We start from the raw sequence: 25,443 nt of genomic DNA, 5'->3' as shown, positions 1-25,443 counted from the left end.
TATAGATCTAATTAAATATGCGGGCAGAAGACTGAATACTGAAAAAATACTCTATAGCATTATTTATGAATTATGTAGCGGCGACTATGGCGGGCTAAGGGGAGATACTGTATTATTATGCATGTACATGTACACAGTATGCATGTACATGTATACAGTATGCATGTACATGTATACAGTATGCATGTACATGTATACAGTATGCATGTACATGTATACAGTATGCATGTACATAAGCAGTGGCGTGCACAGACATTTAGAGGGGCAGGTGCTCAAGTGAAAAAAAGGGCACCTTGTGCTGCGCATTTTGGGGCGGGAACCCATTTTGGTGCTTTAGCTATTGAAAAATAGCAGATCTACAAGTTCATAGCACGCCACCGAGTAGCTTGTAGGTCTGCTATTTTTTTTTTTTAATCGAAGAACCACTGACATAGAAACATAGCTTTTAGATTGTGGGGGGCCTAAATAATATAGTAGAAGCGTTTTTTATCAAGATTTGATCAATGTCACCGCATGGTCCACACACTACAAATGATGAGGAAAAAATAACGTTTTTTTTTTAGCACATTGCCAAAAGGGCAGGAGGTGCTCTAGCACCCCCTAGTGTCTATCTGTGCACGCCACTGTACATAAGTATACAAGTACACCGAGAAGAAACCGTGTTTTAGTTTAGACCGCAAGTCCAAGATGAGATGCCGTCGTCGAACCACCTCCCCCTCCCCCGAAAGACAAAACAAAACAAAGACAAAAATAATAATAATAATTTAAGAAGCATGTTTCTTTTTTTCTGGAATCAAACTACAGTATATTGTATTTTTTTTTCAGTGGTTTCTTTCACAGAGGCTAATAATACACCCTGAAATCCTTAATTTCCCATACAGCCTATCCACGTGTAACTCCCCCAAAAAATGTAGGCTACTCTCTCTCAGAGTTCAATATTATCTCTCAGGATTGTGTAGTGTAAGTGTACCAATATAAGCTATAATGATATCCCTTTAGAAATATGGGGCTGTATTTTGCGTGTCTTAAGTACCAGGTCTTATTCCCTATAACTTGAGTAAACTAAAGACCTGGAGGCGTGGTCAATGCTCTTTGGCCACTCAGAATAGCAAAAATGGCATTGATCACGCCTGCAGGTCTTTAGTTTACTCAAGTTAGGGAATAAGACCTGGTACTTAAGACACGCAAAATACAGCCCATGATGTGCGTGCGTGCCTGCGTGCGTGCCTGCGTGCGTGTGTGGCTGTGTGTGCGTGTGCGTGTGCGTGTATGGCACTCCAGACGCTGTTCTCCTGCAAAGCGATCGGTTGGCAGTTGAGTTCCGGAGGTGGAACCGTGAGGTTGCCGGTTCCATCCCTTTGGCTCGGCGTTGAAGTGTCCTCGAGCAAGGCACGGTCGTCGACGCCTCTGTGGCGCCGCCTGGGGGGCGGAGCCTATGGAGCGCCACGCCGACTAGAGCAGAGCAGTGGGCGTGGCTTGCTGGACCCACTGAGAAATCTGCCATTCTTTTTTTTTTCCTCCATTATACTTTAAGCCTATAGAATCCAGCCATCCATAAAACCTTTGATTCTGTGAAAGACATTGTTTGGATATTTAGGCTAATTATATGATATACTATACATTTAATAAATATGCTTTGTTTAGATTTTTTTATTTACTTAAATTCTTTCACAATATCAAAGATTTTAACTGTCATGAATCCCCAGGATCTTGGATGAAAATAACTGACATAAACATTTTGTGTAAATCTGGGGAATATGGGGGAAAAAAATGAATGGCAGATATTTCAGTGGTGCCATGAATGAAACCAACGCTATCGCCCTTTAAAAGAAATGAAGACCGCTTCTATTAAAAAATATATATATTTATACCGTGGATCAAAACGACATCGTCCACGTTCTCGACAACACGTTCTCGACAACGACAAAGGAATTGGCGGACATCACAAAAAAGACCGAGCGATTCCCATGCAGCTTCCCCATTGGCTGTCCTCCTCCTGGTGGGCGGAGTCTGTCATTTCGGGGGAAAAGCAGATCGCTGCCCCTCCCTCCCTCCCTCCCTCCCTCCCGCCTCCTCCGTTTCAACGCTTTACTACGTCATTACGGAGATCGAGAAGTTCTTCGTCTTCTTTTCATGATTGACGCACATCGACCACAGTATCATAGATAATAATCCAGTGAAGTAATTTGCAATAAAAAAATGAATTGACAACAAGGACCACAGACAGAAACAAAAGGCCTGTTAAACGACTTCAGAAACACGACAGCGCTCGGCAGCCGTGAGTCGGTCGGTCGGTCGGTTGGTCGGACGGGGGAGGGTTTAGATCGTGGTTGACTTTAGCAGCATATACTGTACTCATTCTGTACTTTTTCTCGTGGTATTTATTCACACGCTGATCACGTTTAAGGTCATAAGGTCACGGAGTCTCTCTCTCCCTCGGTCCATATGGTTGGCTCTCTGCTGGTTCTCAGCATAGACATAGAAAGGTACAGTCGTGTCCCATTCGTCTGTACCAGGCTAAAACCTAGAGGTTTTGAAAGGTACCTTTCATGTGAAAGGTACCTCTGGAAGCCACACCTCTGGGCCGTCTGTATCTCCACAGACACAGAAAGGTAGACACCTCCTTCGGCTCTGGGGCGTGTCTCTGTTGGAGGCAACATGGACGTTTCCTTGCGAAGCACAGCAGAAGCAAGATTTGCGGAAGCTTGCCAAGCTTGCGCGTGCGTCACGGCATTAAGCGGGCGTCCGGTGTAGGCCAGTCAGAGGCGGTGTTTGTTTTCTCATTTGCCAATAAAGATCCTTTTTTGATTGAATTGACAAGTCCCGGGAAAAGACGTGCTGTGATTGGCCAGTGAGTCACTTTGAGTGCCTTCACGCACTTCCAACGAAGGTGGAAGGAAGGCCTTCGTTGGAGACACGTGGCTCCAAACGAACTGCAGCGGCCAATGAGGTCGCTCCAAACCAACGGCAGCGGCCAATGAGGCGTCTGCATTTTAAACGTCTATGGTTCTCAGTCCAGGGGAATGCTTTCCGCAGAGAGTACGAGCTTACAGGGCAAAGGTCAAAGTGCTGTGTGTGATTATTCCTTCATTTAGCTTCCAGCTTCTCTCTCTCTCTCTGTCTCTCTCTGTCTCTCTCTCATCTCCTGGGCTTGTCACATCTACAGGGGAGCACAAGCAGAAAGACACATCAGGCCTATAACAAAAAAAACAAGCTTCGTATTTTAACTGAAATTAGATTATTCAATTATTGTCTCCCTTTCCTCGGGTCTTCTCCCAATTTAGTCGTTAAGCAACTTAATGTATTCCCACAGACACGTACAGCTCTCTAGCTGCCTCAGGAGCCCCTACCGAGAGGACCCTATACCTGCCTCATGGCCATCGAGGAGCCCCTACCGAGAGGACCCTATACCTGCCTCATGGCCATCGAGGAGCCCCTACCGAGAGGACCCTATACCTGCCTCATGGCCATCGAGGAGCCCCTACCGAGAGGACCCTATACCTGCCTCATGGCCATCGAGGAGCCCCTACCGAGAGGACCCTATACCTGCCTCATGGCCATCGAGGAGCCCCTACCGAGAGGACCCTATACCTGCCTCACGGCCATCGAGGAGCCCCTACCGAGAGGACCCTATACCTGCCTCACAGCCATCGAGGAGCCCCTACCGAGAGGACCCTATACCTGCCTCACGGCCAGCGAGGAGCCCCTACCGAGAGGACCCTATACCTGCCTCACGGCCGGCGAGGAGCCCCTACCGAGAGGACCCTATACCTGCCTCACGGCCATCGAGGAGCCCCTACCGAGAGGACCTTGGAGGTCCGTTCTACTGCTTTGTCCGCGGCGTAAACGTCTTTAACAAATGTACTGCTTCTGACGGAAGGTTCCGGTTAACTAAACTAATGAATTAACATACTTGCAGGTCCTCTAATTAGCTAAACTAATGAATTAACATACTTGCAGGTCCTCTAATTAACTAAAGTAATGAATTAACATACTTGCAGGTCCTCTAATTAACTAAAGTAATGAATTAACATACTTGCAGATCCTCTAATTAACTAAAGTAATGAATTAACATACTTGCAGGTCCTCTAATTAACTAAAGTAATGAATTAACATACTTGCAGGTCCTCTAATTAACTAAAGTAATGAATTAACATACTTGCAGGTCCTTTCGTTGAGCTCCAGCTGTCGGTCTCTGCAGTGCAGGTCGCTGTGTCTGCAGGAACACTGGCAGCTGATTGGATCCTGGACGAACAGACGCTTCCTTCGCTCTGAACACTGAGAACAGCACGGCTCACACACACCGCTGCTGCTGCTGGGGAGAGAGACATAGACGGAGACATGGAGGGAGGGAGAGGGAGAGAGAGAGAGAGAGAGAGAGAGAGAGAGAGAGAGAGAGAGAGAGAGAGAGAGAGAGAGAGAGAGAGAGAGAGAGAGAGAGAGAGAGAGAGAGAGAGAGAGAGAGAGAGAGAGAGAGAGAGAGAGAGAGAGAGAGAGGTTATTACTTTTTTGCCACCAGAAGCATTGCCTGTCGTCCATCACTCTAGTCTAGGCTCTGTGTGACAGGTGTTACCAGGTGTGACAGGTGTTACCAGGTGTGACAGGTGTTACCAGGTGTGACAGCTGTGACAGGTGTTACCAGGTGTGACAGCTGTGACAGCTGTGACCAGGTGTGACAGCTGTGACAGGTGTTACCAGGTGTGACAGCTGTGACAGCTGTGACCAGGTGTGACAGCTGTGACAGGTGTTACCAGGTGTGACAGCTGTGACCAGGTGTGACAGCTGTGACCAGGTGTGACAGCTGTGACAGGTGTGACAGCTGTGACAGGTGTTACCAGGTGTGACAGTATAGAGCCACGTGACAGCGTCAGTTCCCACTCAGCCACATGTAGGTCAGAACACACGTCCGTAAAGCAGCGCACGGCCCCTCTCCCGGGTTGAACCCTGACCCCCAATGTGGACACGGGGTCCCGTTACCGCCCGGAGGGAGGGAGGGAGGGGTGATAGGAGGGGCCGTGCATTGGGCTGCTCACACATGCCTCTAAAAGCCCAAACCACACAGCGTTGGCGTTCCACAGTCCCAGCCGTGTTGAGCATGTGGTTGTTACAGGCGTTAGAACATGCATGAAGCGAGGCTTTCAGAGGCTTCGGGTGATTTCAGGGAGGCAGGGGCTCCGATCCCATGTACAGAGGGCTCTTTAGAGGGGCAGGGGCCTCTTTAGAGGGGCAGGGGCTCAGATCCCATGTACAGAGGGCTCTTTAGAGGGGCAGGGGCCCAGATCCCATGTACAGAGGGCTCTTTAGAGAGGGGCAGGGGCCCAGATCCCATGTACAGAGGGCTCTTTAGAGGGGCAGGGGCCCAGATCCCATGTACAGAGGGCTCTTTAGAGGGGCAGGGGCTCAGATCCCATGTACAGAGGGCTCTTTTGGACAAGAATAGCGAGCTGCGACGCGTTGAGAGCTTGTAGATCAGCTATTTCCGGGGCTCAACACCAGCCCTCTTTAGCTATATAGTGGAGATGTACGGCGTAGCGACATGGATTTCTAAAGACATTTGTTCAATGCAAAATACTGTGTTCAACTTTTCAGGGAAAAAAAGCTGTTCTCCTGAACGCTGGCATGGAAAGGAGTGGCATTTCTTTCACCGTGTAGTAAACGCTGCATTGGTGGTTTGGAAAAGGCAGTTGTTTTACAGACAGGTATAAAAGGGGCAGTTGTTTTACAGACGGGTAAAAAGGGGCAGTTGTTTTACAGACGGGTAAAAGGGGCAGTTGTTTTACAGACAGGAAAAAGGGCAGTTGTTTTACAGACGGGTATAAAAGGGGCAGTTGTTTTACAGACAGGGAAAAGGGGCAGTTGTTTTACAGACGGGTAAAAGGGGCAGTTGTTTTACAGACGGGTATAAAAGGGGCAGTTGTTTTACAGACGGGTAAAAGGGGCAGTTGTTTTACAGACGGGTATAAAAGGGGCAGTTGTTTTACAGACGGGTATAAAAGGGGCAGTTGTTTTACAGACGGGTAAAAGGGCAGTTGTTTTACAGACGGGTAAAAGGGGCAGTTGTTTTACAGACGGGTAAAAGGGCAGTTGTTTTACAGACGGGTAAAAGGGGCAGTTGTTTTACAGACGGGTATAAAAGGGGCAGTTGTTTTACAGACGGGTAAAAGGGCAGTTGTTTTACAGACGGGTAAAAGGGGCAGTTGTTTTACAGACGGGTAAAAGGGGCAGTTGTTTTACAGACGGGTAAAAGGGGCAGTTGTTTTACAGACGGGTAAAAGGGGCAGTTGTTTTACAGACGGGTATAAAAGGGGCAGTTGTTTTACAGACGGGTAAAAGGGGCAGTTGTTTTACAGACGGGTATAAAAGGGGCAGTTGTTTTACAGACGGGTAAAAAGGGGCAGTTGTTTTACAGACGGGGTAAAGGGGCAGTTGTTTTACAGACGGGTATAAAAGGGGCAGTTGTTTTACAGACGGGTAAAAAGGGGCAGTTGTTTTACAGACGGGTAAAAAGGGGCAGTTGTTTTACAGACGGGTAAAAGGGGCAGTTGTTTTACAGACGGGTATAAAAGGGGCAGTTGTTTTACAGACGGGTAAAAAGGGGCAGTTGTTTTACAGACGGGTAAAAAGGGGCAGTTGTTTTACAGACAGGGTAAAGGGGCAGTTGTTTTACAGACGGGTAAAAGGGCAGTTGTTTTACAGACGGGTAAAAAGGGCAGTTGTTTTACAGACGGGTAAAAGGGGCAGTTGTTTTACAGACAGGTATAAAAGGGGCAGTTGTTTTACAGACGGGTAAAAGGGCAGTTGTTTCACAGACGGGTAAAAAGGGGCAGTTGTTTTACAGACGGGTAAAAGGGCAGTTGTTTTACAGACGGGTAAAAGGGGCAGTTGTTTTACAGACGGGTAAAAGGGGCAGTTGTTTTACAGACGGGTATAAAAGGGGCAGTTGTTTTACAGACGGGTATAAAAGGGGCAGTTGTTTTACAGACGGGTATAAAAGGGGCAGTTGTTTTACAGACGGGTATAAAAGGGGCAGTTGTTTTACAGACGGGTAAAAGGGCAGTTGTTTTACAGACGGGTATAAAAGGGGCAGTTGTTTTACAGACGGGTATAAAAGGGGCAGTTGTTTTACAGACGGGTATAAAAGGGGCAGTTGTTTTACAGACGGGTATAAAAGGGGCAGTTGTTTTACAGACGGGTATAAAAGGGGCAGTTGTTTTACAGACGGGTATAAAAGGGGCAGTTGTTTTACAGACGGGTATAAAAGGGGCAGTTGTTTTACAGACGGGTAAAAGGGCAGTTGTTTTACAGACGGGTAAAAAGGGGCAGTTGTTTTACAGACGGGGTAAAAGGGGCAGTTGTTTTACAGACGGGTAAAAGGGGCAGTTGTTTTACAGACGGGTAAAAAGGGGCAGTTGTTTTACAGACGGGTAAAAGGGGCAGTTGTTTTACAGACGGGTATAAAAGGGGCAGTTGTTTTACAGACGGGTAAAAAGGGGCAGTTGTTTTACAGACGGGTAAAAAGGGCAGTTGTTTTACAGACGGGTAAAAAGGGCAGTTGTTTTACAGACGGGTAAAAGGGGCAGTTGTTTTACAGACGGGTAAAAGGGGCAGTTGTTTTACAGACGGGTAAAAAGGGGCAGTTGTTTTACAGACGGGGTAAAGGGGCAGTTGTTTTACAGACGGGTATAAAAGGGGCAGTTGTTTTACAGACGGGTAAAAAGGGGCAGTTGTTTTACAGACGGGTAAAAAGGGGCAGTTGTTTTACAGACGGGTATAAAAGGGGCAGTTGTTTTACAGACGGGTAAAAGGGGCAGTTGTTTTACAGACGGGTAAAAGGGGCAGTTGTTTTACAGACGGGTAAAAGGGGCAGTTGTTTTACAGACGGGTAAAAGGGGCAGGGGCCCTGATGTTGATCAACAACGCCCTGCAATACAGCCAGCATGGACATTTCCTACATATACTGAGGTTTTTGTCAGCCAGTATTATCCAACTATTTACTAAGCCTTACCGATCCATGAGGCCCAAAGGGGCAGGAGCCTAGATCTCCTGTTTCTGTAGCCATGAGGCCCAAAGGGGCAGGAGCCTTTCTCCTGTTTCTGTAGCCATGAGGCCCATAGGGGCAGGAGCCTATCTCCTGTTTCTGTAGCCATGAGGCCCATAGGGGCAGGAGCCTATCTCCTGTTTCTGTAGCCATGAGGCCCATAGGGGCAGGAGCCTAGATCTCCTGTTTCTGTAGCCATGAGGCCCATAGGGGCAGGAGCCTAGATCTCCTGTTTCTGTAGCCATGAGGCCCATAGGGGCAGGAGCCTAGCTCTCCTGTTTCTGTAGCCATGAGGCCCATAGGGGCAGGAGCCTAGATCTCCTGTTTCTGTAGCCATGAGGCCCATAGGGGCAGGAGCCTAGATCTCCTGTTTCTGTAGCCATGAGGCCCATAGGGGCAGGAGCCTAGATCTCCTGTTTCTGTAGCCATGAGGCCCATAGGGGCAGGAGCCTAGATCTCCTGTTTCTGTAGCCATGAGGCCCATAGGGGCAGGAGCCTATCTCCTGTTTCTGTAGCCATGAGGCCCAAAGGGGCAGGAGCCTAGATCTCCTGTTTCTGTAGCCATGAGGCCCATAGGGGCAGGAGCCTAGATCTCCTGTTTCTGTAGCCATGAGGCCCATAGGGGCAGGAGCCTAGATCTCCTGTTTCTGTAGCCATGAGGCCCAAAGGGGCAGGAGCCTAGATCTCCTGTTTCTGTAGCCATGAGGCCCATAGGGGCAGGAGCCTATCTCCTGTTTCTGTAGCCATGAGGCCCATAGGGGCAGGAGCCTAGATCTCCTGTTTCTGTAGCCATGAGGCCCATAGGGGCAGGAGCCTATCTCCTGTTTCTGTAGCCATGAGGCCCATAGGGGCAGGAGCCTATCTCCTGTTTCTGTAGCCATGAGGCCCATAGGGCAGGAGCCTATCTCCTGTTTCTGTAGCCATGAGGCCCATAGGGGCAGGAGCCTATCTCCTGTTTCTGTAGCCATGAGGCCCATATGGGCAGGAGCCTATCTCCTGTTTCTGTAGCCATGAGGCCCATAGGGGCAGGAGCCTATCTCCTGTTTCTGTAGCCATGAGGCCCATAGGGGCAGGAGCCTATCTCCTGTTTCTGTAGCCATGAGGCCCATAGGGGCAGGAGCCTAGCTCTCCTGTTTCTGTAGCCATGAGGCCCATAGGGGCAGGAGCCTTTCTCCTGTTTCTGTAGCCATGAGGCCCATAGGGCAGGAGCCTATCTCCTGTTTCTGTAGCCATGAGGCCCATAGGGCAGGAGCCTATCTCCTGTTTCTGTAGCCATGAGGCCCATAGGGGCAGGAGCCTATCTCCTGTTTCTGTAGCCATGATGCCCATAGGGGCAGGAGCCTATCTCCTGTTTCTGTAGCCATGAGGCCCATAGGGGCAGGAGCCTATCTCCTGTTTCTGTAGCCATGAGGCCCAAATCATATCACTGTCGTGGCAATAATCACGTTAAACCTCCCTCTCGCGTAATATTGCAGTATGGAAGCTGCTGGGGTTCATGTGGTTAAGCAATGCCGATGAAGCAAACAAACCGTTTCACGCCGAGGCCGACTGATGAAACATGACAACAACAACAACAACAACAACTCATCGAGCAACACAAAACACATCCAGCTCCTTTTCATGTACGTTTATACAGCGCTGCTCCTTTTCATGTTCGTTTATACAGCGCTGCTCCTTTTCATGTACGTTTATAAAGCGAGCTCCTTTTCATGTACGTTTATACAGCGCTGCTCCTTTTCATGTACGTTTATAAAGCGCTGCTCCTTTTCATGTACGTTTATACAGCGAGCTCCTTTTCATGTACGTTTATACAGCGCTGCTCCTTTTCATGTACGTTTATACAGCGCTGCTCCTTTTCATGTACGTTTATACAGCGAGCTCCTTTTCATGTACGTTTATACAGCGAGCTCCTTTTCATGTTCGTTTATACAGCGCTGCTCCTTTTCATGTACGTTTATAAAGCGCTGCTCCTTTTCATGTACGTTTATAAAGCGCTGCTCCTTTTCATGTACGTTTATACAGCGAGCTCCTTTTCATGTACGTTTATAAAGCGCTGCTCCTTTTCATGTACGTTTATACAGCGCTGCTCCTTTTCATGTACGTTTATACAGCGAGCTCCTTTTCATGTACGTTTATAAAGCGCTGCTCCTTTTCATGTACGTTTATACAGCGAGCTCCTTTTCATGTACGTTTATACAGCGCTGCTCCTTTTCATGTACGTTTATACAGCGCTGCTCCTTTTCATGTACGTTTATACAGCGAGCTCCTTTTCATGTACGTTTATAAAGCGCTGCTCCTTTTCATGTACGTTTATACAGCGAGCTCCTTTTCATGTACGTTTATACAGCGAGCTCCTTTTCATGTACGTTTATACAGCGCTGCTCCTTTTCATGTTCGTTTATACAGCGAGCTCCTTTTCATGTACGTTTATACAGCGAGCTCCTTTTCATGTACGTTTATACAGCGCTGCTCCTTTTCATGTACGTTTATACAGCGAGCTCCTTTTCATGTACGTTTATACAGCGAGCTCCTTTTCATGTACGTTTATACAGCGAGCTCCTTTTCATGTACGTTTATACAGCGAGCTCCTTTTCATGTACGTTTATACAGCGCTGCTCCTTTTCATGTACGTTTATACAGCGAGCTCCTTTTCATGTACGTTTATACAGCGCTGCTCCTTTTCATGTACGTTTATACAGCGAGCTCCTTTTCATGTACATTTATACAGCGCTGCTCCTTTTCATGTACGTTTATACAGCGCTGCTCCTTTTCATGTACGTTTATAAAGCGTTGCTCCTTTTCATGTACGTTTATAAAGCGCTGCTCCTTTTCATGTACGTTTATACAGCGAGCTCCTTTTCATGTACGTTTATACAGCGCTGCTCCTTTTCATGTACGTTTATACAGCGAGCTCCTTTTCATGTACGTTTATACAGCGAGCTCCTTTTCATGTACGTTTATACAGCGAGCTCCTTTTCATGTACGTTTATACAGCGCTGCTCCTTTTCATGTACGTTTATACAGCGAGCTCCTTTTCATGTACGTTTATACAGCGAGCTCCTTTTCATGTACGTTTATACAGCGCTGCTCCTTTTCATGTACGTTTATACAGCGAGCTCCTTTTCATGTACGTTTATACAGCGCTGCTCCTTTTCATGTACGTTTATACAGCGAGCTCCTTTTCATGTACGTTTATACAGCGCTGCTCCTTTTCATGTACGTTTATACAGCGAGCTCCTTTTCATGTACGTTTATACAGCGCTGTTGTCGAGCCACCAAACAACGGCGGCGGTGACACAGAACAGAAGGAAGAGAAACAAAACAAAACAACCTGTTTGTTTACATAACCCCCCCCCCCCCCCCCCCAACAGCCAGCAGAGATAGTCATCTCTTCATATCTTTAGTTTTTAGACATCACGTAGAAAAAGGTATACCAGCATGGACAGAGAGAGGCTGTACAATGACCATGAAAGGAACACAGAATGAGGCCTCTACGAGACACAGACTCAGAGACACAGACTCAGAGACACAGACTCAGAGACACAGCACAGAGACACAGACTCAGAGACACAGACTCAGAGACACAGACTCAGAGACACAGACTCAGAGACACAGACTCAGAGACACAGCACAGAGACACAGACTCAGAGACACAGACTCAGAGACACAGACTCAGAGACACAGACTCAGAGACACAGACTCAGAGACCCAGACTCAGAGACACAGACTCAGAGACACAGCACAGAGACACAGACTCAACAGCCAACTCGCGGTGATTCCAACACAGATAGAGGATTAAACAGAGCCATGCTGGTGTTGTTGTTCAGTTGGAAACATACAGCTTATCTTATCTCTCTCTCTCTCTCTGCGCGGTCTATAGAGGCAGCTTGTTCTCTGTAGAACCACGCATACGCTGCTCCTCAAAACCGCCTGAAGGCAAGGCAAACGCACGCACACACACACACACACACACACACACACACACACACACACACACACACACACACACACACACACACACACACACACACACACACACACACACACGTGCACACACAGCAACTACAAGGTCACAAATGCACCCTGTAAAAACATAGTGAAGCAAGCTCACAGTGTCGTATCCTGATGCGTTGTGAACTTACAGTATCTTATAGATCTGTTATTTAGTTAATTTATTTTTTGATGGGATCATGGATCACATGATCCGCTTTATCGCTTACTCAAGGAAAGAGCTTCCGTTGCTCCAGACTGTACGACGGAAGCATTCATATTTGACTCATGATCAGAGCTTCCGTTGCTCCAGACTGTATGACGGAAGCATTTATATTTTACTCATGATCAGAGCTTCCGTTGCTCCAGTCTGTATGACGGAAGCATTTATATTTGACTCATGATCAGAGCTTCCGTTGCTCCAGACTGTACGACGGAAGCATTTATATTTGACTCATGATCAGAGCTTCCGTTGCTCCAGACTGTACGACGGAAGCATTTATATTTGACTCATGATCAGAGCTTCCGTTGCTCCAGACTGTACGACGGAAGCATTTATATTTTACTCATGATCAGAGCTTCCGTTGCTCCAGACTGTATGACGGAAGCATTTATATTTGACTCGTGATCAGAGTTTCCGTTGCTCCAGACTGTATGACGGAAGCATTCATATTTGACTCATGATCAGAGCTTCCGTTGCTCCAGACTGTATGACGGAAGCATTTATATTTGACTCGTGATCAGAGCTTCCGTTGCTCCAGACTGTACGACGGAAGCATTTATATTTTACTCATGATCAGAGCTTCCGTTGCTCCAGACTGTATGACGGAAGCATTTATATTTTACTCATGATCAGAGCTTCCTTTGCTCCAGTCTGTATGATGGAAGCATTTAGAGAGAGAGTGTGAGAGAGAGAGACCGTTGAACACACACACACACACACACACACACAAAATGCACGAAATAACGCGCTCTATGTGCAAACTCCTCGGCGCGCCTTGGATATGAGGCTTATGAGCGCCTTGGAGTTGGAGCGCAATGGAAATGAGCATGCTCAGAAAGACCAGAATGAATTTACATCCGAAGCAGTGTATACATGAGTCCAATTTTCTTTCAATCACATTGAACATCGGAGTAATCCGGCCAGTGACATCGGAATGGTTTTTAGATCGCATCGAGCGTTTTCATTCGGATGTAAGTTTTTGTAGGTGTTTACATAACAACGTTTAATAGGATTGAACTTCTATTCGGAATGAAAAGGGGATTTAACTGCTCATGTAAACGTAGCCACTGAGTCACGTCTGTAATGAGACATGGATGGCGTATATAGCGAGTCTAAAGGGGAGTACTGTACTGTACTGTACTGTACTGTACTGCACTCCACACAGTCAGAGATCCTTTAGTGTTACTGGCAGCGGTCGAACGGCATTCTCTGGTTAGCAGACAGGTCAACGTGAAGCCTTTAGCACTGCAAAGCTCACACACGCAACACTGACGGTGACACTCTGCACCCAAACACTACGGAGGGATGAGAGAGAGAGAGAGAGAGAGAGAGAGAGAGACAGAGGGAGAGAGAGAGAGAGAGAGAGAGAGAGAGAGTAGCGTCACACAGTTAAACGGGGCAGGTTGTTTCCTCCCAGACAGCGTAAGGGCGAGCAGCGTGACGCAGGCGGGCAGGCGGGGGAGAAGGCAGGGCTGAACATACGCGTCAACGTTCTTTGGCTTTGGGCTTTTCTTTCGTTTTCTCTTTAGGCCCTTTTGGCCCCTTAGGCCCTTTAGGCCCTTGCCTTTCCGCCGTGGTTTTCTGGAAGAGAAAGAGAAGGAGGAGATAACAGAACAGTGACCAGGTGTGTCTGAAGGAGGAGATAACAGAACAGTGACCAGGTGTGTCTGGAGGAGGAGATAACAGAACAGTGACCAGGTGTGTCTGGAGGAGGAGATAACAGAACAGTGACCAGGTGTGTCTGAAGGAGGAGGAGATAACAGAACAGTGACCAGGTGTGTCTGAAGGAGGAGGTAACAGAACAGTGACCAGGTGTGTCTGGAGGAGGAGATAACAGAACAGTGACCAGGTGTGTCTGAAGGAGGAGGAGATAACAGAACAGTGACCAGGTGTGTCTGAAGGAGGAGGTAACAGAACAGTGACCAGGTGTGTCTGGAGGAGGAGATAACAGAACAGTGACCAGGTGTGTCTGAAGGAGGAGATAACAGAACAGTGACCAGGTGTGTCTGAAGGAGGAGATAACAGAACAGTGACCAGGTGTGTCTGGAGGAGGAGATAACAGAACAGTGACCAGGTGTGTCTGGAGGAGGAGATAACAGAACAGTGACCAGGTGTGTCTGAAGGAGGAGATAACAGAACAGTGACCAGGTGTGTCTGGAGGAGGAGATAACAGAACAGTGACCAGGTGTGTCTGAAGGAGGAGATAACAGAACAGTGACCAGGTGTGTCTGGAGGAGGAGATAACAGAACAGTGACCAGGTGTGTCTGAAGGAGGAGATAACAGAACAGAGACCAGGTGTGTCTGAAGGAGGAGATAACAGAACAGTGACCAGGTGTGTCTGGAGGAGGAGATAACAGAACAGTGACCAGGTGTGTCTGGAGGAGGAGATAACAGAACAGTGACCAGGTGTGTCTGAAGGAGGAGATAACAGAACAGTGACCAGGTGTGTCTGGAGGAGGAGAGAACAGAACAGTGACCAGGTGTGTCTGGAGGAGGAGATAACAGAACAGTGACCAGGTGTGTCTGAAGGAGGAGATAACAGAACAGTGACCAGGTGTGTCTGAAGGAGGAGATAACAGAACAGTGACCAGGTGTGTCTGGAGGAGGAGGTAACAGAACAGTGACCAGGTGTGTCTGGAGGAGGAGATAACAGAACAGTGACCAGGTGTGTCTGAAGGAGGAGGTGACAGAACAGTGACCAGGTGTGTCTGAAGGAGGAGATAACAGAACAGTGACCAGGTGTGTCTGGAGGAGGAGATAACAGAACAGTGACCAGGTGTGTCTGGAGGAGGAGATAACAGAACAGTGACCAGGTGTGTCTGGAGGAGGAGATAACAGAACAGTGACCAGGTGTGTCTGGAGGAGGAGATAACAGAACAGTGACCAGGTGTGTCTGAAGGAGGAGGTAACAGAACAGTGACCAGGTGTGTCTGAAGGAGGAGATAACAGAACAGTGACCAGGTGTGTCTGAAGGAGGAGATAACAGAACAGTGACCAGGTGTGTCTGAAGGAGGAGATAACAGAACAGTGACCAGGTGTGTCTGAAGGAGGAGATAACAGAACAGTGACCAGGTGTGTCTGAAGGAGGAGATAACAGAACAGTGACCAGGTGTGTCTGAAGGAGGAGATAACAGAACAGTGACCAGGTGTGTCTGAAGGAGGAGATAACAGAACAGTGACCAGGTGTGTCTGAAGGAGGAGATAACAGAACCGTGACCAGGTGTGTCTGGAGGAGGAGATAACAGAACAGTGACCAGGTGTGTCTGGGGCGGTGGTGATTTCGTCGACTAAAACTAAGAGACGGAAAATGTTCGTCGACTACCTTTTTCCCCACTGACGAAAACTTAACCCATTCTGACCTGAGATCAGATTCATACGAGGTTTCCACTGGGACACACACTGGTCTGATTAACCCATTCTGACCTGAGATCAGATTCATACGAGGTTTCCACTGGGACACACACTGGTCTGATGAACCCATTCTGACCTGAGATCAGATTCATACGAGGTTTCCGCCGGACACACACTGGTCTGATGAACCCATTCTGACCTGAGATCAGACTCTAGAAATGTCAGTCGCTCTTCGATTTTTCAAAAATAGCAGACCTACAAGCTCGTATCGCGCCACTCGGTGGCGCGATACGAGCTTGTAGATCTGCTATTTTTAAATAGCTAAAGCATAACATGATGCTGACACCAAAATGGATGCCCGGTCAGAATGGGTTAAATGGAAAACCAATGAGAACTAAGCCACGATGACTAAAACTGAGACTAAATATATTGACAATTTCATCAACAAATAAAAACTAGACTAAAATGTTAGGAAGGGACTAAGTGGACAAGAGATCCAGTATAAGTCATTTATACTTGCATGCTGAAAATAACAGATCTACAAGCTCACAACGCGTCGCGCCGGGACGCGTTGTGAGCTTGTAGATCGGCTATTTTCAGCAAGTGTAAAAACTGTCATTACGACGGCATCGAGGCCCGACAAAACGCATTTTGTTCGACTAAATCAACTGTAGATTTAGTCGAGTAAAGTAAAATCTTATGAGATTTTGTCGACTAAAACTAGACTAAAACATTCCAGGTGACTAAAACTAAATGAAAACTATTCAAGAGACTATGGGCTGTATTTTGCGTGTCTTAAGTACCAGGTCCTATTCCCTAACTTAAGTACCAGGTCTTATTCCCTAACTTAACCCTTGGCCTACAATTCACGGAAAAAACGGAATTAATCGAAAAATCTAAACCTCCCGTTAACGGAAAAAACGGAATGACAATCAATATCAGTTATCGCGGGGTCAAAAGATCAAAAATTAATATTTTTTCGCTAATATCACTAATGTTGGATGTAATTTACCAAAAAACGGCCGAAATCCGCGTGATCGTGCGCTATCGTGCACGCGCGCCGTCTCTATGTGCGTCGCTGTAAAAAATGTGATATTTTGCGATCTTTTTGGGGTTGATTTGAGGTTAATTTGACTTAGTTATGAAAAATATAGCATTAGCTTAGCAATCCGGACGAGCCAAGCTATTGACTAGGGTCAAACTATTTCAGGATGTTGTTGATCGTTGAGCCGGAAGTGACTTAGGAAGATCCGTCTATTTTAGCCAAAATCAGCATAATGATGCTTTCCCGCCATCTGGTGGCGAATCGAGAGAATAGATTTGCAATGAATGAATGGAAAAAAAACATCTCTTCAATCCACCAGATCTTTCTTGTATGTTAAAACGATGAATTAAAAATATGCCAATTTGTTACCCAAACAAAAAAATTGGGAATGGCAGTCTAGGGGTTAAGTACCAGGTCTTATTCCCTAACTTGAGTAAACTAAAGACCTGGAGGCGTGGTCAATGCTCTTTGGCCACTCAGAATAGCCAAATGGCATTGACCACGCCTCCAGGTCTTTAGTTTACTCAAGTTAGGGAATAAGACCTGGTACCTAAAGGACCACATCACCACTTTTCAACCTATCTTCATATAATAGGTCCTCACTAATAATTATGAAAAAATGACGCAATTCTTTTCTACTCTGTGTCTCATAGGAGGGCTGTGGGCAGTTCAGGAACCAGTCTGTGTCTCATAGGAGGGCTGTGGGCAGTTCAGAAACCAGTCTGTGTCTCATAGGAGGGCTGTGGGCAGTTCAGAAACCAGTCTGTGTCTCATAGGAGGGCTGTGGGCGGTTCAGAAACCAGTCTGTGTCTCATAGGAGGGCTGTGGGCGGTTCAGAAACCAGTCTGTGTCTCATAGGAGGGCTGTGGGCAGTTCAGAAACCAGTCTGTGTCTCATAGGAGGGCTGTGGGCGGTTCAGAAACCAGTCTGTGTCTCATAGGAGGGCTGTGGGCGGTTCAGAAACCAGTCTGTGTCTCATAGGAGGGCTGTGGGCAGTTCAGAAACCAGTCTGTGTCTCATAGGAGGGCTGTGGGCGGTTCAGAAACCAGTCTGTGTCTCATAGGAGGGCTGTGGGCAGTTTAGAAACCAGTCTGTGTCTCATAGGAGGGCTGTGGGCAGTTCAGAAACCAGTCTGTGTCTCATAGGAGGGCTGTGGGCAGTTCAGAAACCAGTCTGTGTCTCATAGGAGGGCTGTGGGCAGTTCAGAAACCAGTCTGTGTCTCATAGGAGGGCTGTGGGTGGTTCAGAAACCAGTCTGTGTCTCATAGGAGGGCTGTGGGCGGTTCAGAAACCAGTCTGTGTCTCATAGGAGGGCTGTGGGCGGTTCAGAAACCAGTCTGTGTCTCATAGGAGGGCTGTGGGCGGTTCAGAAACCAGTCTGTGTCTCATAGGAGGGCTGTGGGCCGTTCAGAAACCAGTCTGTGTCTCATAGGAGGGCTGTGGGTGGTTCAGAAACCAGTCTGTGTCTCATAGGAGGGCTGTGGGTGGTTCAGAAACCAGTCTGTGTCTCATAGGAGGGCTGTGGGCAGTTCAGAAACCGTCCTCCAGTGACATCGATGGGGAATACAAGCCAATAGAAACTGCAGGCTTTCTAGTCCTGAAAAGTTACAATGCGAAAATGGAAGCCATCGTTATCACGATGATGAAAATCTAAACAATTTTGTAAAAAAATCTTGTTAAAAAATAAATCTGCCAAATGATGATGTCACTGGAAGACGGTTTCTGAACTGCCCACAGCCCTCCTATATGAGACACAGACTGAGTAGAAAAGAATCGTGCCATTTTATCATGATTATTAGTGAGGACCTATTATATGAAGATAGGTTGAAAAGTGGTGAAGTGGTCCTTTAAGACAGGCAGAATACAGCCCTAGATGACTAAAACTAAAGATCTAAATTTGCTGCCAAAAACAACACTGGTGTCTGGGGACACCGTTAACCCATTCTGACCTGAGATCAGATTCATACGAGGTTTCCACTGGACACACACTGGTCTGATTAACCCATTCTGACCTGAGATCAGATTCTAAAAATGTCAGTCGTTCTTCGATAAAAAAAATAATAGCAGACCTACAAGCTCGTGAGCTTGTAGATCTGCTATTTTTCAATAGCTAAAGCATGACATAATGCTAACACCAAAACGGGTTTCCGCCCCAAAATGTGTTAAAGACCAGGACTCTGATTGGATAGTTAGGTTAAGCCATTAGCCAGTCAGCTCAGCTAACTGGCTGGATGAAGACGAGGAGGAAGATGTTGTTTTGTACAACATCACAGATCTACAGTCAGTTAAATAACACCCTGAACACACCGGACAAAGACATCACAGATCTACAGTCAGTTCAATAACACCCTGAACACACAGAGGACAAAGACACCACAGATCTACAGTCAGTTAAATAACACCCTGAACACACAGAGGACAAAGACATCACAGAGCTACAGTCAGTTCAATAACACCCTGAACGCACCGGACAAAGACATCACAGAGCTACAGTCAGTTAAATAACACCCTGAACACACAGAGGACAAAGACATCACAGATCTACAGTCAGTTAAATAACACCCTGAACACACAGAGGACAAAGACATCACAGAGCTACAGTCAGTTAAATAACACCCTGAACACACAGAGGACAAAGACATCACAGAGCTACAGTCAGTTAAATAACACCCTGAACACACAGAGGACAAAGACATCACAGATCTACAGTCAGTTAAATAACACCCTGAACACACAGAGGACAAAGACATCACAGAGCTACAGTCAGTTAAATAACACCCTGAACACACAGAGGACAAAGACATCACAGAGCTACAGTCAGTTAAATAACACCCTGAACACACAGAGGACAAAGACATCACAGATCTACAGTCAGTTAAATAACACCCTGAACACACAGAGGACAAAGACATCACAGAGCTACAGTCAGTTAAATAACACCCTGAACACACAGAGGACAAAGACATCACAGATCTACAGTCAGTTCAATAACACCCTGAACACACAGAGGACAAAGACATCACAGATCTACAGTCAGTTAAATAACACCCTGAACACATGAGGACAAAGACATCACAGATCTACAGTCAGTTCAATAACACCCTGAACACAGAGGACAAAGACATCACAGATCTACAGTCAGTTAAATAACACCCTGAACACAGAGGACAAAGACATCACAGATCTACAGTCAGTTAAATAACACCCTGAACACACAGAGGACAAAGACATCACAGATCTACAGTCAGTTAAATAACACCCTGAACACACAGAGGACAAAGACATCACAGATCTACAGTCAGTTAAATAACACCCTGAACACACAGAGGACAAAGACATCACAGATCTACAGTCAGTTAAATAACACCCTGAACACACAGAGGACAAAGACATCACAGATCTACAGTCAGTTAAATAACACCCTGAACACACAGAGGACAAAGACATCACAGATCTACAGTCAGTTAAATAACACCCTGAACACATGAGGACAAAGACATCACAGATCTACAGTCAGTTAAATAACACCCTGAACACACAGAGGACAAAGACATCACAGATCTACAGTCAGTTAAATAACACCCTGAACACACCGGACAAAGACATCACAGATCTACAGTCAGTTCAATAACACCCTGAACGCACCGGACAAAGACATCACAGATCTACAGTCAGTTAAATAACACCCTGAACACACACAGGACAAAGACATCACAGATCTACAGTCAGTTAAATAACACCCTGAACACACCGGACAAAGACATCACAGATCTACAGTCAGTTCAATAACACCCTGAACACAGAGGACAAAGACATCACAGATCTACAGTCAGTTAAATAACACCCTGAACACAGAGGACAAAGACATCACAGATCTACAGTCAGTTAAATAACACCCTGAACACACAGAGGACAAAGACATCACAGATCTACAGTCAGTTAAATAACACCCTGAACACAGAGGACAAAGACATCACAGATCTACAGTCAGTTCAATAACACCCTGAACACACAGAGGACAAAGACATCACAGATCTACAGTCAGTTCAATAACACCCTGAACACACAGAGGACAAAGACATCACAGATCTACAGTCAGTTCAATAACACCCTGAACACAGAGGACAAATACATCACAGATCTACAGTCAGTTAAATAACACCCTGAACACACAGAGGACAAAGACATCACAGATCTACAGTCAGTTAAATAACACCCTGAACACACAGAGGACAAAGACATCACAGATCTACAGTCAGTTCAATAACACCCTGAACACACAGAGGACAAAGACATCACAGATCTACAGTCAGTTCAATAACACCCTGAACACAGAGGACAAATACATCACAGATCTACAGTCAGTTAAATAACACCCTGAACACAGAGGACAAAGACATCACAGATCTACAGTCAGTTCAATAACACCCTGAACACAGAGGACAAATACATCACAGATCTACAGTCAGTTAAATAACACCCTGAACACACAGAGGACAAAGACATCACAGAGCTACAGTCAGTTAAATAACACCCTGAACACACAGAGGACAAAGACATCACAGAGCTACAGTCAGTTAAATAACACCCTGAACACACAGGACAAAGACATCACAGATCTACAGTCAGTTCAATAACACCCTGAACACAGAGGACAAATACATCACAGATCTACAGTCAGTTAAATAACACCCTGAACACACAGAGGACAAAGACATCACAGAGCTACAGTCAGTTAAATAACACCCTGAACACACAGAGGACAAAGACATCACAGAGCTACAGTCAGTTAAAACACCCTGAACACACAGGACAAAGTTCACCGTCCTTTCAATTAGCAACGCTCAGCGCCCAGGACGGAGACTGATCAAAAGACGGAGGTTATTGATATCAAGGCCGATCGCATCGCTCCACAGGCTGGGAGCGTCGCTCCACAGGCTGGGAGCGTCGCTCCACAGGCTGGGAGCTGGGGGCTTGAAATTAAAATGGTTGAGAGTCCCTGCTTAGAGCCGTAAAAATCTCTTCTCTAATGGGGGTCCTTGGCGTAATGGGGGGGGGGGGGGGGGTCCGCAGGCTAATCACTGTCAATGTGGAAAGGTTTGGGAACCACTGATTTAAGGTGGTTGCACACCTTTTCGAAAATAAAACGATGGAGAAACGCCGCTAAAAATCCCCATAAACGCGCTCGTTGTGTGTGGGGGACCTTTAAGTGCATTGGGTTTGGGGCTGAGGGAGAAGCTTCTATACCTCGCCCTCCTCTAGACAATGAACCTGCTCCTCTGTGGCTACGATGGGACAATGAACCTGCTCCTCTGTGGCTACGATGGGACAATGAACCTGCTCCTCTGTGGCTACGATGGGACAATGAACCTGCTCCTCTGTGGCTACGATGGGACAATGAACCTGCTCCTCTGTGGCTACGATGGGACAATGAACCTGCTCCTCTGTGGCTACAGGGGACAATGAACCTGCGCCTCTGTGGCTACGATGGGACAATGAACCTGCTCCTCTGTGGCTACGATGAGACAATGAACCTGCTCCTCTGTGGCTACGATGGGACAATGAACCTGCTCCTCTGTGGCTACGATGGGACAATGAACCTGCTCCTCTGTGGCTACGATGGGACAATGAACCTGCTCCTCTGTGGCTACGATGAGACAATGAACCTGCTCCTCTGTGGCTACGATGGGACAATGAACCTGCGCCTCTGTGGCTACGATGGGACAATGAACCTGCTCCTCTGTGGCTACGATGGGACAATGAACCTGCTCCTCTGTGGCTACGATGGGACAATGAACCTGCTCCTCTGTGGCTACGATGGGACAATGAACCTGCTCCTCTGTGGCTACGATGGGACAATGAACCTGCTCCTCTGTGGCTACGATGGGACAATGAACCTGCTCCTCTGTGGCTACGATGAGACAATGAACCTGCTCCTCTGTGGCTACGATGGGACAATGAACCTGCTCCTCTGTGGCTACGATGGGACAATGAACCTGCTCCTCTGTGGCTACGATGGGACAATGAACCTGCTCCTCTGTGGCTACGATGGGACAATGAACCTGCTCCTCTGTGGCTAGACGTCTTTCAGACCATCTGGGTCGGCTGATTCCGCCAATTTCAGACCAGCCGCCACAATGAGCAGAATTAGCACTTTCTTTCCTTCACAGATGCAGCTTTTCACAGGATGTCTGCATGGTGGCGTGACGTGTTACAGACTGTGTTACACTCTGGAATAACCCTAAATGCACAAGGATTTTAATTCATTTCAAGGACACTCAGTATTTAACTATATATATATATATATATATATATATATATATACATATATACACACACACACACTAATACTGCTCATTAGAAGATGGCACCAGTTCAGACTAAATGGTGCATTTATATAGCACCTTTATCCAAGGCGCTTTACGTATACAGCCTAGATTGTGCACTACAATCACCCATTCACACACACACACACACACACACACACACACACACACACACACACACACACACACACACACACACACACACACACACACACACACACAGTCACACACACACTTGCACACCTTTACGTATAGATGAAAAGCAAGGTAGCATCAATAAGGAGCAGGAGGTCAACGACCCCAGGGCCACCCCTCCTGTGTACACCCGGGACCCCTGACCCCTGACCCTAAAGCTGACCTCATAAACAACTTAACACGGCAGTTAACAGGTTAATAGAGGGGGGGTTTCTCTACTCTTATCTATATGACAACACCTGACCTGACACCAAAACCTGACAATGTCAGAGCATACCTATTTACAGACCTGTATATACATGACATAGGATCACTTTTCTATTGACAGGAGTTATAGGATCACGTTTCTATTTACAGGAGTTATAGGATCACGTTTCTGTTTACAGGAGTTATAGGATCACGTTTCTATTGACAGGAGTTATAGGATCACGTTTCTATTGACAGGAGTTATAGGATCACGTTTCTATTTACAGGAGTTATAGGATCACGTTTCTATTGACAGGAGTTATAGGATCACGTTTCTATTTACAGGAGTTAAAGGATCACGTTTCTATTTACAGGAGTTATAGGATCACGTTTCTATTTACAGGAGTTATAGGATCACGTTTCTATTTACAGGAGTTATAGGATCACGTTTCTGTTTACAGGAGTTAAAGGATCATGTTTCTGTTGACAGGAGTTATAGGATCACGTTTCTGTTTACAGGAGTTATAGGATCATGTTTCTGTTTACAGGAGTTATAGGATCACGTTTCTATTTACAGGAGTTATAGGATCACGTTTCTATTTACAGGAGTTATAGGATCACGTTTCTGTTTACAGGAGTTAAAGGATCACGTTTCTATTTACAGGAGTTATAGGATCACGTTTCTGTTGACAGGAGTTATAGGATCACGTTTCTGTTTACAGGAGTTATAGGATCACGTTTCTATTTACAGGAGTTATAGGATCACGTTTCTGTTGACAGGAGTTATAGGATCACGTTTCTATTTACAGGAGTTAAAGGATCACGTTTCTGTTTACAGGAGTTATAGGATCACGTTTCTATTTACAGGAGTTATAGGATCACGTTTCTGTTGACAGGAGTTATAGGATCACGTTTCTATTTACAGGAGTTAAAGGATCACGTTTCTGTTGACAGGAGTTATAGGATCATGTTTCTGTTTACAGGAGTTAAAGGATCACGTTTCTGTTTACAGGAGTTAAAGGATCATGTTTCTATTGACAGGAGTTATAGGATCACGTTTCTGTTTACAGGAGTTAAAGGATCACGTTTCTATTTACAGGAGTTAAAGGATCATGTTTCTATTTACAGGAGTTATAGGATCACGTTTCTGTTTACAGGAGTTATAGGATCACGTTTCTGTTTACAGGAGTTATAGGATCACGTTTCTATTTACAGGAGTTAAAGGATCACGTTTCTATTTACAGGAGTTATATGTTCACGTTTCTATTTACAGGAGTTATAGGATCACGTTTCTGTTTACAGGAGTTATAGGATCACGTTTCTGTTTACAGGAGTTATAGGATCACGTTTCTATTTACAGGAGTTATAGGATCACGTTTCTGTTTACAGGAGTTATAGGATCACGTTTCTGTTTACAGGAGTTATAGGATCACGTTTCTATTTACAGGAGTTATAGGATCACGTTTCTATTTACAGGAGTTAAAGGATCACGTTTCTGTTTACAGGAGTTATAGGATCACGTTTCTGTTTACAGGAGTTATAGGATCACGTTTCTGTTTACAGGAGTTAAAGGATCACGTTTCTGTTTACAGGAGTTATAGGATCACGTTTCTATTTACAGGAGTTATAGGATCACGTTTCTGTTTACAGGAGTTAAAGGATCACGTTTCTATTTACAGGAGTTATAGGCTCACGTTTCTGTTTACAGGAGTTATAGGATCACGTTTCTGTTTACAGGAGTTATAGGATCACGTTTCTGTTTACAGGAGTTATAGGATCACGTTTCTGTTTACAGGAGTTAAAGGATCACGTTTCTATTTACAGGAGTTATAGGCTCACGTTTCTGTTTACAGGAGTTATAGGATCACGTTTCTATTTACAGGAGTTATAGGATCATGTTTCTATTTACAGGAGTTAAAGGATCACATTTCTATTTACAGGAGTTATAGGATCACGTTTCTATTGACAGGAGTTATAGGATCACGTTTCTATTTACAGGAGTTATAGGATCACGTTTCTATTTACAGGAGTTAAAGGATCACGTTTCTATTTACAGGAGTTATAGGATCACGTTTCTGTTTACAGGAG

At 46.0% G+C, this 25,443-nt stretch overlaps 1 protein-coding gene across 1 annotated transcript in view; it reads right to left on the bottom strand.

The window, feature by feature from the left end:
- Window positions 1-2,137: 2,137 nt before the first annotated feature.
- The window catches only part of vegfab (vascular endothelial growth factor Ab), a 42,523-nt gene continuing 19,217 nt past the window's right edge, over window positions 2,138-25,443 (bottom strand). The window contains exons 4-6 of the mRNA XM_083789666.1: window positions 13,734-13,832; window positions 4,160-4,315; window positions 2,138-3,160 (exon numbers count right to left, since the gene is read on the bottom strand). Of these exons, the coding sequence (XP_083645792.1) occupies window positions 3,139-3,160; window positions 4,160-4,315; window positions 13,734-13,832 (277 nt within the window). The 3' untranslated portion in view covers window positions 2,138-3,138. The remainder of the gene's footprint in view (window positions 3,161-4,159; window positions 4,316-13,733; window positions 13,833-25,443) is intronic.

This window comes from Protomyctophum parallelum (assembly GCF_964188405.1).
Source record: "Protomyctophum parallelum genome assembly, chromosome: 19".
In the NCBI taxonomy this organism is placed as follows: Eukaryota; Metazoa; Chordata; class Actinopteri; order Myctophiformes; family Myctophidae; genus Protomyctophum; species Protomyctophum parallelum.
This window is presented reverse-complemented; position numbering and strand designations above follow the sequence as displayed.